Below are 14,881 nucleotides of genomic sequence, written 5' to 3'. Positions count from 1 at the left end.
TAATATAGAAAATAAAATTATAAATGTAAACACAAATTGTAAAAGGATATTTTGACAGTCAAAAGCTATATGGAGGACAGACAAATATGCTTCCATGTATTTTTATGTGTATATGTATATTTTTCTTTACTTTCAATATATCCTTTTCCATATTAGCACAGCTGCTCAAATTAATCTCTAATTGATCCCAAAAATGGCAAAAATGAGATTACAACAGAGGAAATGAAGATAAAAGTTGTAACTGAAAACACCCATCACTGGAAATATCTAGGTTAATTCAATGTTTCACATTACTGGATATGTTTAAGTTATTTCTGTGTGATCATTGCACTTTTAAATAAAGGTTTCAGTAGAATAGTGAGCATGGGTGAAATAAACTTGTGGATGGAGTAGGAGAAATAAAGAATACTGTATAGTTTATGTTATGAATAGTAATGTTTTTAAATTATATAGCAAATGTGTCCAAGATTAAAACAAAAGGCCCCAGTTAACCAAAAACTTAGATAAATTGACTAAACAATACATAAAGACTGACTTATCTAAGGTAATATTTATTGATGAGTGCTGTGCAACATTATATGGAACACAGGGATGGGCTAATGACCAGGTTGTGAAAGGCCATTCTGCTCCACTGAGACTCCATCAACATTTATGATGGTCATTTTCATGTGCAGTGGTACTGCACTTCTTGGAACAATGGTTCTTGCTATGGTGGAAGAGTCATGGTGCAAGTGTGAGGAAAAAAACTCATTCATGCCAGACAGTGGCTCATCCCATGTTTCACACTATATTCTTCATTGTTCAAGAAAATCAGTCAGTTGGAGAACACAGTTAGAGCAAAAGGAAGCAAGTTTTCTTCCAGCTGTTTTGTAAGTGGCTTGATTCATTTGTTCGTCACAAAGGCAAATTTGCCCGATTCCAGCCTTGCTGAAACACCCCCAGATCATCGCTAATTCTGCACCAAATTTCATAGTGGGTGCAAGACACTTTGGTTTGTAGGCCTCTCCAGGCCTGTCTAACCATTCATGACCAGGTGTTGGACAAATCTGAAAATTGCACTCAGAGAAGATAACCTTACTCCAGTCCTCTACAGTCCAGTCCCTATGGTATTTCGCAAACTTCAGTCTGGCTCTTCTTAAAGGTCTCCAGTCTGGCTCATTAATAAAGGCCTCCAGAAGCCTGTTTCGAACGGTCCTTGCTTTGCAGTTCACACCAGCTGCCGCTTGCCATTTTTTTTGTGGGTCACTTGATGTGATTATACAATTGTTAAGTGACATTCAAATGAGGTGGCGGTCCTCACGGTCAGTAGGGAGTCAGTTTCGACCTCTGCCCGTCTGTAGCTTTGTTGTCCCATGTATTTGCTGCAGGACCTTGTTCTTATGAATTGCAGTTTTTGAAAATTTTAAGATGGAACCAACCTGATGCTCACTGTATCCCTTTGCCAGTAAAGCTACAATTGAACCCTTCTTTTCCTTATTAAAAAACTTTCTTTTCAACACTTTTGGCATCATCTGTAGTTGTATTTTGACTACACTTAATTTTTGGGTAGTCCTAGCACTGCTTTTCCCATCAAGCTAGTTCTATTACAAGTGAATAGTGCTAACAGCAGCAGTGGTTATTATGCTGTTGCTCATTAGAATAGGATTTTGTTCAGGTGATCACCTAATCAGCATCTCATAAAGTAACCACTTGAATGGAATAGCTGCTGTACATGTGGAGATGCTGAAACTGGAGTGGTGTCTTTTTTTCCAGAGCTGTGTGTATATATATATATATATATATATATATATATATATATATATATATATATATATAGAAATAATATGTATATGTGCTGGCTGCTGATTGGATCATAAACACATGGCAGCCTTAGTGGTTAGGTGTAGGATTTGACTGTTCAATGATGGAAATTATGTGATTGCAGCAGGTAAGAAATTGGATTGGGTTCTATGTGAAGCGCTAATACAATATTTTACATCATATTCTGTGTACAATTAGAACTATCATGAGTGTATAGTATTAAATGAAAATGTGTTTGAATATAACATCTGTGCTATTTCTCTCTCATCAAAGCAATATCTATAACAATTTGAAATAGGTGACTCTGAACTTTTATATTTTTCCATGACCCTAGTGTTTTAATCAAGGTTAGCCTTACCCGTTCAACATGTCATCCATTTGCTGCATCACAGCACCATAACTCACCACAGGTTTAGCCTAGGCAAACAGCTCTGGACCAAAGGTTTCAGGATGAAAGTTTATTCTCTGACAGCATGTTGTATTGCATGGTGTATTATACAGTGAGTTGTCTTAAGGTTTAGTTAAGGATTACGGTCAAGCTTAGGTTTAGGACTAGGTTTAATGTTGAGGTTAATTTGATACAAACATTGACATGATTTCTGATGTCCCACCAATAGCTTTTATAATTATCAAATGTAGTAGGTTTGTAACGACAAGCAATTAATGTCTCCTAAAGTCTAGTTGGTGCAACACCAAAAAATTGCCTCTCCTACAAGTGTTGGTTCAGAAATGCTGTACTAAATTGTTGTGATGTGGTGGTGGTCTGGCAATATAAATAGATTTATCTCACTTAACATTTTTCACACACAAGATACATGACATGTTAACTGGGTAATTGTAACATACTCTACACTATCTGCATTTGTTATGTTTATAGTTATATTTCTTTGCCATATATTTGTAGCATCAATATTAACCTACTAATAACGGCCTAAATTATTAATGCCTCTGTGTTGGGTCACAGAAAGAAGTCTCAAATGTAGACAATGTAGAGTTTTTCTGCCTACAATTATTATATTAATAAGCTAATGTGTAAAATCATGGTGCATGTAGACATAATTCATTAAATATCTAAATCAACACTTTAATCAAAATAATCAAATTCTATTTTGATATTAGAGATTTATAATTTGTCATTTAAAAGACTCAAAAAAATAAATAAATCTTTGCTATATTTAGGGTCCACCCTATAATTCTGTTTTTACATAAACCAAAATTAATCAGAAAAACACACAAATTATTGTACAAAGCAACACTGACCTGACATGTCCAATAAACTTGTCATTTTAATTTTTATTAATTGTAAGAGACAATTAAGTTTTCTTTTAAAAAAGATGTGTTTTTGTACATTTCCATAACATGTGCAATGGTAAAATAATTCTGCCTTGTATTTTGTTTTTACCTGTAGAAACATCCCACTAGATGTTACAATTACACAAATCTTTGGCAATATCCATTTTCCAAAATGTTATTGTTCCAAGGGGTCCATACTGAGTCTTATGAGTCTGTATTTGAGGTTAGAGTAGTCTGTAGAGATGTATTTGTGTCAGGGAATCTGGATCTGCGTCATTTTGCTGATAAGCATTATAATCAAGAGGAACTTCCTCTAACCAATGGCCAAGGGCTGATACGACCTAAAACACAGAGAATATATATTAATCAACATACTTACATTCTGATTACAATACAAATTATTAAACTGAACATGTTTACATTAGTTAACATACACAGGTGCATGTCAAAAAAGTAGAATATCATAAAGTTCATTTTTGTTCAAAATTTAAAGAAAGAATAAACTTTATATTTTTTTTACACTGTGAAATATTTCAAACAATTTTTGTTTTACTTTTGACCATTATGGATTACAGCTCATGAATAGCAGAAATCAAGTATGTAAAATTAGTTTAATATTTCATCAGGTTGAACAGAAAAGCCTATAGAATAAAGAAATTTCCAAATTCTGACATGTGCATCCCCCCTACTTTGACAAACAGAGGTCAAACATGCCTCATTGATTCCCAAGTATAAATCTCTGCAGTCCAGAGACCAGCAAATGAGAGGGACATGCACAGTATTTAGGCATATATCAGGAAGTGGGAAGCTATGGTTAGGGTTACCTTTAGGGTTAGAGACAGGTTTAGTGTTAGGTGGTACCTCCCACTTGGAGGCCTTTCAAATTGGAAACGGTCAGCCTATGGCTTTGCTAATATGTTATTGAAGCCCTGGTTGCTTGGGTAGTGGTATTCAGCTAGCCTGTATCACTGGGTCTGGTGTTTCTCATCTTCCTCTTGACAATATCCTATAAATTCCTAATGGGGTTCAGGTCTAGAGAATTAGCTGGCCAATCCACCACTGTAAAATCATGCTCAACAAATATAGTAATATAAGTTTTGTCACCATGGGCAGGTGCTGAGTCCTGCTGGAAAAAGGAAATCAGCATTTCCATACAGATGGAAGCCAATATCTCTTTGTACATGCCTACATTGACTTTGGACTTGAAAAAACACAGTGTACAAACACCAGCAGATGACATGGCACCCTAAACTTCAGAGACATCAAGCTGGACTTCAGACACCTTGCAATTTGTGCCTCTTCAGTTTTCCTCTAGGACCTCAAATTTCAAATTAAATGCACATTTTCTTGCACATGAAAAGAGAATAACAGACAGACAGATCACTTTATTGATCCCAGATGGAAAAATCAAGTGTTTCGCCAGCACTGTAAAAAACAGTCCAGTTCTTTTTCTGTTTAGCCCAGGTTAGATGCTTCTGAGTTGTTCAAAGTAAATTTCTTGAAACAAATTCTTCTTCTCAAGACTGAGAGTAATTCCTGCTACTGTTCACATTTTCAACCACATTTTCCACTTTCAATCAACGTTCCATTAAGCAGTATTCTGCAAACTGCCAACCTTTTCATTTATGACCTTTTAATACTAATCCTCCTCATGAAGTCAGCAGTCTTTCCTGATGATTGTATATAGTTGCATGTGCTGAACTAGACCAAGAAGTAGACTGGCCTTTTTAAAAAATATTCATAAATAATCATTTTAATTATAATAATTATTAATTATAATTAAGTAATATATTAATTAATAATTAATTAATTAATAAATTATTAACCAAAAGAATTTATTTTTATTATTTAAAAATTGACCTGTATAATAGCTACAAACGTTCCCCTAGTTTTGTAAGTAATGTTTACAAAGAGACATTCTATCAAGAATAAACATCTGTGCTACTCACATTGGATTCCTGCAGTGACATGAGAGCTTCTTGAATGCTGGGAACAGTTACCAAGAGTGCACCTTTCTTCTGGAAATGTTGGCTGATAAATTGCCAGGCTCTGTTTGGAAATATCTTTTAAGTCAAGTACACATGTAAAGGTATAAAGGATAAGTGACAAATTCCTAAACTTAATCAATGGATTTATGCATAGGACCAAATCAATTATTTTCACACATCTTTAAGCACCTGCTACCATGCAAGATTTTTTAAAAGTGGTCATCAGATATTCACTTCTCTTCGTCTGTGCTTAATGGAATTAAGTTCATTACACCTCTGGAATGCTCAACACTGAGGTCTAGTGTCCCAGACATGCCCCCTCCCAAAGCTTACTTTACCAATTTAACATTTAAAGGGAATGTCTGCAATTCTGGGGAACTGCAATTCTTTCTGGTTTGTTTAAGTTCTGAAACTGTGTCTTTTATGGTGTATGTTTGTGGAGAAAAACAACTGCTGTTTGTATGTGGCCAAAGTTTAATTTGCCTGTGAGTTTTCATTCACTCTTTGTTACTGTAGTTGTTTAGTTTTGCACTGTATCAAAACATAAACATAGACCAAAAGTGCTACAAAACTAAACAGCTACAAATGTGTCTCTGTGGTAATTTGAACAGTGAATAAAAACTTAAAGACAAGTTAAACTTCTGCAACGTACAAACAATAGTCCACCTTAAAGATGCAGAGCTTCTGAACCTAAACAAAGGAGACATTAGCGTTTCCCCACAATTGTAGACGATGCCATTAAAACAGTTATTCTAGGCCACTTAATTTTCCTTTTAACCAATCATTTGTAGATCCACATTGGCCTCCCTTGTAACTAATAGATTTTTCCACTGTATGGTACCTACTCTACTCAATATTTGGTTCTTTGTCCCTGGTTCGTTTTAACATTACATTCCAAATTATTCAGTTGAATAATTCAAGTGGGTTTTTCTATTATATTTGATATTAGGTTGAAGAAGCTGTACTCAATCTGATAATGGTTATCTGTGAGTTCATCACGACATAACATTATAGTTGACATTTTTAAGCCATGTATAATGTACATCTAGCTATTACAAAAAAAACAAAACAAAGCGTAACTGTCCAAAAACAAAAATGTTACAGAATGTTAAATTAACCAGTCATTATAGTCAGCTGTAGCTACAGGTTAAATAATTAGTATGCACGGTGTAAAAAAAAATGTCTAGCAGCTTAATCCTCAATGTAACTTACCTTACTTGCTCTTTGGGTTTCAAAAAATACTCAAAGACATTATTCATTATCAGTACATCTGCCTTTTGCACCAAGGCAGATTGAGAGCATATATCTGCATGAATCACCTGTAAAAGGTGCACAGAAATTACAGTGAATCAAGTTATATGTAACACTGCTCATAAAATTTGCATTATAAAATGGTCTGTCACCTGAATTCTGTCACTGAAGCCATACTTCTCCAAGATCATTGTCTGAAGCTTGACAAATTCTTCACTTATTTCAACTCCAACAAGCTGTGCTGCTGCACTGTATAGGTAGCCCTACTAAAGACAATGTTAGCAGGTTATAACATGTAGTACACATAAAACAATTACAAGGACAGAGTAAATAATGATGTTGTACAATATACATAGTTTATTGCACCACTATGAAACCTATATAGAAATCAAGTTCTTTAGTTGAATTTGGGGATAGACAATATGAGAGAAATGTGGGATAAAACGTTATAAATGTGCTACAACATGAATTCTGCTTTTGTGTCAAAATATTTTGACATTTCATATATCATAAAAATCTAGCATAGTGTTATATTTCATTTTGACAATATCAGCCACCTCAAGTTTATGATAGTTATTCTTTAAATCCTTCTGCAATACTTTACCCCATACAGCACCGCTCCTAGTCTGGAACCCACATCTACAACCAACTTCCCCGTCAGATCTGGAAGAACATGATGAAACAAGAACAGGAGCTCCGGGATAGAAAATGAATGGGAAATGAATTCTGAAGGAGAAGGACAAAGTAAACCAAAATGAAAACTTGCTGCAGCATTCAGCAAACTACAATCGGCAGAAAATTATAATATTCTTTTGATCTTATTTGTTAGCTTTTACCCAGAAGAGATGTTCTGCGTGATCCACAGTTGAGACAGTAATTGCGGCTCATTTTTCCCTCCTCACAAAGAGAATCGACTGTTTCCTCATCATACAAAAATGCATCCACATGTACAGTAGGTTCAGAGTTCTGCTGGGTCTGCAAAAAAGTGGACTTTATGAGATTCTATGGAAGTTAAGTTAGAAGTGTAAAAGTTAAAACAATAACAGACCACAATGTGAGAAAGAAAATATAGACCTTTTGAATGGCCATTGTCTCTGAAGGAATCATTGCCTCGAGGGGAAGATAAGGCCTTAGATCTTCAGCAATACTTTTGAGTACAGTCCTTTTATTATCAACCAAAAAGTCTTCAAGATCATCTGAAACATAAGCAGTAAGCGATTATAGAGAGGTGGGAGTAACCACCTTGTGATGGTCCAGTGGTTCTTCCCAGCTTATGCCCAATTGGTTCCAGGAAGGCACCAGACCCTCCACAACCCCGATCAAGATGAAGCAGTGATCAGCAAATGATGAATATGAATAATCTGAATGAATTAATAAATGAACGATCTTCACAAACCTTACACATTTACACGTTTAAAGTGAAATACTTAATTTGTCAATGTTTTCTAATGAGGTCGAATGATGGTTGCGAAGTTCCCAAAAGCTTGGATACCATCTTCAAAAATGATTGACCAATATAGCCTTGGGTATTTTTAACTATAGAGTAAATGGAGTGGTCGATACAGATTTAGACTGAAGGTGCAGAACGCACTTGGTTTTTAAGTTAGAGTCTATACAGTGACAAGTGGTTAAAATGTAGATTGTGGTGCCGTTGATCAAATTTCCAGATTGGTGACAGCTATAAAAAGTAAAGGCTATCTGGATTTCAGGTGTAGCACAACCCGCTTAACGTTACAGATGACTTCTCACGACTGACACATGAATCAGGATTTACCGGTGTTTTTCATCCAGTCGATGAGTTTGGCGAGGTCTTGTAGTCCTGTTCTGCTGAATATCTGCAGGATCTCGTTCTTAGCCATTTTAAAATTCATTTTAACAATAATTTTTAGATGTAAACTATGATCAAGATGTAAACTGCACTGATGCCGAAGGAACACATGCACTAAAGCTTCAATTCCACCGCGGAGTGGAGACTGTTTGCTCTCATTTTTTAAGGTGTCTTTTGAGGACATTTCTTTTAACTAACCACATTAAAGACGTTAATGTTTTCCTTAAATTTAAGAAATTTTAATTTCTGGCCAAAAGTGTTTTATGGCTCTTTTAGCCATATTTGTGTCATATATTATATATACTAATCTTCCATAAATCCTTCCACCTTAAGAAAACTGACCAATTAGCCTGCGTTTCTTGTGGATATTTTTTTTAAATAAATAAGTTCAGAAAGGCATTATGTTATTCGTCTGCTTTCTATTACTGCGAATAAAACAAATAATAAGAAACTCCTTGTGTACTGTTATTAACGCTGATATTTAAGTTGTGTCCTTTAAAGCTGATTCTGAATCAGTTTGTGTGGCTATGACTCACCCCGTTCTAAAATGCGTAAAAACCCAAGCTGATTCCAGATCTGCGCTAAATCCCAATATCCGGCATTTGCCTCGGAAGTAGAAAGGCTGTCTGTATGGCTGTTTGTTTGTTAGATGACGTCTGCTTGCTCCGTGCCGAAACAGCTGTGTTTAAGGTAAGAGAACGAGAAAAATACGTAAACGACAACCATGGAAATGTGATTTTCACGGTTCAACAACGGCACGACATATTATCTTTATATTTAGAAGGAAAATTCGAAGTATTTGAGGATGGTCTTCTTTTAGAGGAATATCTAGCGATACTTGTCGAGGCTACAGCGGGTTCAAGCTAAGGCTAACGATCCACGTAAAATAAAAGCACAGCTAACAGAAAATAAGGGGCAAAAAGAGCGATACATTAATATTATATCACTGTGTTCACTTTTAGAGACTCTTTGTTTCTACTTTAGTTTAAATTGGATTTCCTGAGATGAACGCATGTTATCGTTAGACGTTAAATCACGTGAAATATTTTTGTTTTTAAAATCCGCTAACGTTAACCTTACTGAACAGCAAAAGCAAACTTTAAAGTCCTCAACGACTTTATTAATTTCAAATAGATACTACATTGTGGTTCCATTTTTTTCCACAAATAAAAGGAAACTTAAAGCTTACATATGTTTTTTTCTGTACGCTTAAGTCATATTTACCATTTTGGTTTGTTTTTAAAGGAGTATGAAAATAATAATAATAAGACGTTCGTATGTTCCTCGTGTTTAGATGTTAACTGAAGGACGTGTTAAGTTAGGTTCCTGTGTTCGTGGGAAAGAGTTTTTTAAACTGTAGTATGTGTGTTTTTTTTTTTGGGTTTTTTTTTGGAACTGTAGAATTGTTTTGGTTTCACCCATTTGGGTAATTTTTATTTGAGTGTTTAGTAGATTATGCAAGTTGGAGTTTTTTGGTGTGTGTTTTTGTTTTCCAAGTTTTTTGACGTTTTAAGTGCACCCTATATCTGAAATTTATACCATATAAGTTTTTTTGTGTGTGAATTTGTTTTATATTACAAGACCAGACAAAGTTTTGTATATGACTGTAATTATAAGAACTTATGAAGGGAATGAGCCTATCATAAAAAAAGGCAAATATCTGTTAAATGACTCTTTTGTGTTTATCTTAGGAACTGCAGCAAAATCAGAATATAATTGCTGGCTAAATTGGCTTATTGGCACTTACATATAACCAACAGAATTAATATCTCAACAAAGGTTTCCTGGGGGGGACCCCCACCTTACTGAAGACGCTGCATTCACTTAACATGTATGGAAAAATATTTTACTTCATGATTATAATCTATCCGTATAAGAAGTGAAAAGCAATATAATTTGTAGCAATAAATAAATTGTAGCAATATATTTCTTTCTTTCAGCCTGCCACTTGTATAACGCAAACATGGTGTTAGCCGACTTAGGGAGGAAAATAACCTCTGCACTGAGATCTCTCAGTAATGCAACCATCATCAATGAGGAGGTAAATCACTTCTGCCAGCAGTCATTATTTGTCTTTGTTAGTAAAATGGGTTCTGAAAGGTTCTTCAGTTTCTCCTCATCAAGTAACCATCTCTCAACACTGATTAGGTTTTAAATGCTATGCTAAAAGAAGTGTGTGCTGCATTGCTGGAAGCTGATGTCAACATCAAATTGGTGAAGCAACTGAGAGAGAATGTGAAGTAAGTCCCGGGTCTAAGATTATTGTTTATTAGGGATCTTATCTATCCATTAAATAAAAATACTTGATATCTTATGATTTTCAGGGCTGCTATTGATTTAGAGGAGATGGCCTCTGGGCTAAATAAGAGAAGAATGATCCAGCATGCTGTTTTCAAAGAGCTTGTCAAGGTTTGGTCTTTTTAGTACATAGTAGCCTTGTTTTTGGCAATACATGATTTCATTACTCTTTTTTTTTTTCTATTTTTTTTTTTAGCGGATAAGAGTATTGCTGCTCTAAATAGTGTTTCATAATAAAGAATACAATTGAAAGGTAGATTCACAGGATGGCTTCCTTTTCTGTAACTAATAATTGTTTAAATACAAATGTTTTTTAGCTTGTGGACCCTGGAGTAAAAGCATGGACTCCTACAAAGGGAAAAAACAACATCATTATGTTTGTAGGTCTTCAGGGCAGTGGTAAGACCACAACCTGTTCTAAGGTGCGTCATTAAACATGTCCATCATAGGAGATGCAATTTTATTTATTTTTTCATGGAAACATATGTTTGTTTACTAATTTGTTACTTTTGTGTTGTGAATGATGCCTTCATTTTTTTTCTTGCTTCAGCTGGCATACTACTACCAAAGAAAAGGATGGAAAACATGTTTGATTTGTGCTGACACTTTCAGAGCAGGTATGGTTTATTCCTCTTCTATCTTCTTATGGAATAGTAGAACCAACTTACATGAAAAACACATGTAAGTCTTTTTTTTGCTGTTGATGGTTTTTAGGTGCCTTTGATCAACTGAAGCAAAATGCAACAAAAGCCAGAATACCCTTTTATGGAAGGTAATGTTGTATTTATCACTTTTATAGTGAGAAATGTTATCTCTAAAGCACATGCCTATTTATTTATGCAAGGCCTCTCCCTCTTATGACAGCAACTAGCACTTTTTGTCAACATTAAATGTTGTGATTTTTACTTGTTTGCCAATAGTTACACAGAGATGGATCCAGTCATCATAGCTTCTGAAGGAGTGGAAAAATTCAAGTCAGAAAACTTTGAAATAATCATTGTTGACACTAGTGGTCGACATAAGCAAGAAGACTCCCTGTTTGAAGAAATGCTTCAGGTTTCAAATGCTGTGGTATGTAAGACAACCCATTTGATTTCACTGAACTTGACACTAATACACAATATTTCAGTGTGTAGTCCTGTGTGTGACGTAATCAACGCTTTCATTGTTCCCCCAGCAACCTGACAATATTGTGTATGTGATGGATGCCTCTATTGGTCAGGCTTGTGAGGCTCAAGCTAAAGCCTTCAAGGACAAGGTCGATGTGGCCTCTGTCATTATCACCAAGTTGGACGGTCATGCTAAAGGCGGTGGCGCACTCAGCGCGTAAGTGCAAGTTTAACCATTCACATGAAAACATCAGATACTATAATTGACCTATAAGTAATCTCATTAAAACTTGATTTAACAGAGTTGCTGCCACAAAGAGTCCCATAATTTTTATTGGCACAGGAGAGCACATTGATGACTTTGAGCCTTTCAAAACTCAGCCCTTCATAAGCAAACTTCTTGGTATGTGCAAATGCATATTGTAATTCTGGCATATAAACCTGCTTCAAATTTTTAGGAATTGTTTATGTCTAACTGTTTGGCTCTTGAATTTACAGGCATGGGAGATATTGAAGGACTGATAGACAAAGTAAATGAACTTAAGCTTGATGACAACGAAGAGCTGATTGACAAGCTCAAACATGGTAATCCTTCATATATAATTTGGCATATTTGTTAGTGCAAATTACAAAAAAGCAACAATTTTGTTTAAAGGAATATATAATCATTAAGGAATTTGTTACAAGCTGCTTTATCTAATCATTGATAGTCATCTGCATACTCAAAAGGTCCATTTGTGTTGTAGTTTGAGCAGCCGTATCAGCTAGCAGTGGAATTTTACTTCTTTCAGTTAATCGTTTTTTACCTATTGTTTATTTTACAATCAGGCCAGTTCACACTCCGAGACATGTATGAACAGTTCCAGAATATAATGAAAATGGGACCATTCGGACAGATCATGGTATGGTGAACCTGCAGTTAAAAGGAATAGCATTTTAAATTTGTCTATAATTTCACTCTCAGCCTGTCCATGGCTGAACATTCTTATTGTTTTTACTGGTGATGTTTGTAACATTTGCTAATAGGGTATGATCCCAGGCTTTGGAACAGACTTTATGAGTAAAGGCAATGAGCAGGAATCTATGGCCAGACTGAAGAAACTCATGACGATAATGGACAGCATGAATGACCAAGGTTTGACAGTTTACTTTTCATTCTTATCCCCTTTCTTGTTATTATATATTATTATTCTTAATAAACTTGTTCACAAAAATCAACATTTCATACAGAACTTGACAATAAGGATGGTGCTAAGCTCTTCAGTAAGCAGCCAAACAGGGTTCAGAGAGTGGCAAGAGGATCTGGTGTAGCCACTAGGGATGTGCAGGAGCTGCTCACCCAGTACACAAAGTTTGCCCAGATGGTAAAGAAAATGGGAGGAATTAAAGGCTTATTTAAAGGTGATTTCTTAAATTTACTTATCGTGTTGATGTTCCAACAGTTCACTTATTTCATGATTGCAGTAGTTTTTGGAATTTGAAAACCAATATGTCTAGGCATTTCAAATATATTTCATGATAATAAGTGGTATTGTTTTTGGTTTACAGGAGGAGATATGTCCAAGAATGTCAACCCCTCTCAAATGGCCAAGTTGAACCAGCAGATGGCAAAGATGATGGACCCCAGAGTACTCCACCACATGGGTACCATGCCCTTCTTCTGAATAAGCAATATCATTTTAAAACATAGTATTCACACAGTATTGATAGTTTTGGTCTATGAATGAAGATTTTCTAAGACGTTTCTCTGATTTTTATGTATTTCTCCTGATACAGGTGGAATGGCTGGACTACAGTCAATGATGCGACAGTTTCAGCAAGGAGCTGCTGGAAACATGAAAGGCATGATGGGATTCAACAACATGTGAAATTCTGAGCCTTAAATAAAAGATGAAAATCGACCCGTGGGATTTTTTTTTAAAAGTAAAATCCGAATGGAGGAAGACTCATGTTGCCCCCACTTCTCTCCTCTTTTTGACTCAAATAATACAGTAATTAATTTAACCATGTAAATTATTAAAAGGGTTATGCTTTTTTTTTTAAGCCTAGGTTTCTGAAAAAGGCCTTGGGCGAAAAAACGTTTACTGGAATATTTGATCAAAGAAAGCTTTCAGTTTTAAACATGTTAAAGCCAACCAGTTGTAATGTCAAATCAGGTTTGTATTTTTGTTTTAATAAGATCAAATGTATGGCAAGCTGTCAGCATAGCTTGATATTTGCTGAAATGGCTGCATTGGAACATGAATGTTGTCTGAACAGTGACACGGTCTAGTTATGTGTCATTTTATAACTTTGAGGAAACATGTAATGTTTACGGGAAAGAGGACAGATCCAACTACTTTGGTTGTCTAAAATTTTTTTTTGATTTTCTTTATGTATAGATGCATGTTCTTTTGTTTTGCAAGACTTTGCCAGTCATTGGCATAGCTGCTTTTAAAACGTTGGAACCAAATTTGAGGAATACCGATTCTGTAATTATTTTCCCTGTTGTGAAGGAGATGCTTACAATTGGAAGAATTAGGTAACAATGTATAATTTTCAGAGTGTTTGTTGGATTTGCCATGGAAAAGCTTTGGCTTTGTATCTAATGCAAAAATACAGTAGTGGCAGATTAATCTGTGACAATATTTTGTCATAATATTAATAAATTTATATAGCAACATTTTAACAACTGTTGCTCATTTGTCATGTTATGCTTGTCAAAACACATACACAAATACATATCTAATTATAAACATTTTAATATTTTCATTAGTATTTTTGCATTGATTATTCTGACAGATCAAATCGTATTGGTGAGTTAAAATACATTTTATAGCTTGAAACACCTACTTAATATAGTTTAAGTGGAATTACAATTGTGGAGATATATTAGTCATTCAGAAGGATTTGATAAGCAGTGATTTATAGAACAGGGACATGCTGACTTGATATCTAAAAAGGACTCGCTGGAAGCTCCTTGTGGAAGTGATCTTGACAATGAGAAGTGATTCACTATTTAACTTCAATTAAGATGTTTATATTTAAGTGTCATAATGTACAAATGGTCAGATTGTGACCTGTCATGCAGGTTGTCTTGGTGAGCTAATGCTATGCTGCTTAAATATAAAATACAGGTTAAGCCATTGGTTAAGCTGAAGTCTTTATTTATTATTATTATTATTATTATTATTATTTAAAAAGTTTTTAGCTCCATATATTATTTAAAGTTTGAAACACTGACGTTCATTCAGTAAATTAAACTTAAAACTTAACTCTTGAACAAACCATTCATAGGCAATGAAATGGGTTACAATAAATATAGTTAATTTAAA

The 14,881-nt window shown here is 34.9% G+C and overlaps 2 protein-coding genes across 2 annotated transcripts; one reads left to right on the top strand and one right to left on the bottom strand.

Annotated features, from left to right (window-relative positions):
- Positions 1–3,111: 3,111 nt before the first annotated feature.
- On the bottom strand, positions 3,112–8,279 carry zgc:109986 (uncharacterized protein LOC553566 homolog). Its single transcript, XM_066669495.1, has 8 exons — positions 8,107–8,279; positions 7,407–7,528; positions 7,169–7,307; positions 6,937–7,058; positions 6,485–6,595; positions 6,294–6,400; positions 5,043–5,142; positions 3,112–3,434 (listed from the first exon to the last, which is right to left on the bottom strand). Exons 1-8 carry the CDS (start codon positions 8,201–8,203, stop codon positions 3,318–3,320), a joined length of 915 nt encoding a protein of 304 aa, XP_066525592.1. The 5' UTR covers positions 8,204–8,279; the 3' UTR covers positions 3,112–3,317.
- A 462-nt stretch (positions 8,280–8,741) lies between these two features.
- On the top strand, positions 8,742–14,255 carry srp54 (signal recognition particle 54). The gene is made up of 17 exons (XM_066669486.1): positions 8,742–8,850; positions 9,852–9,991; positions 10,101–10,201; positions 10,309–10,400; positions 10,485–10,569; positions 10,776–10,880; positions 11,009–11,075; positions 11,173–11,230; positions 11,379–11,529; positions 11,636–11,784; positions 11,870–11,970; positions 12,066–12,152; positions 12,396–12,469; positions 12,594–12,702; positions 12,798–12,968; positions 13,116–13,211; positions 13,344–14,255. Exons 3-17 carry the CDS (start codon positions 10,124–10,126, stop codon positions 13,433–13,435), a joined length of 1,515 nt encoding a protein of 504 aa, XP_066525583.1. The 5' UTR covers positions 8,742–8,850; positions 9,852–9,991; positions 10,101–10,123; the 3' UTR covers positions 13,436–14,255.
- Positions 14,256–14,881: the final 626 nt, after the last annotated feature.

Source organism: Hoplias malabaricus, chromosome 1 (genome assembly GCF_029633855.1).
Source record: "Hoplias malabaricus isolate fHopMal1 chromosome 1, fHopMal1.hap1, whole genome shotgun sequence".
Classification (NCBI taxonomy): domain Eukaryota; kingdom Metazoa; phylum Chordata; class Actinopteri; order Characiformes; family Erythrinidae; genus Hoplias; species Hoplias malabaricus.
This window is presented reverse-complemented; position numbering and strand designations above follow the sequence as displayed.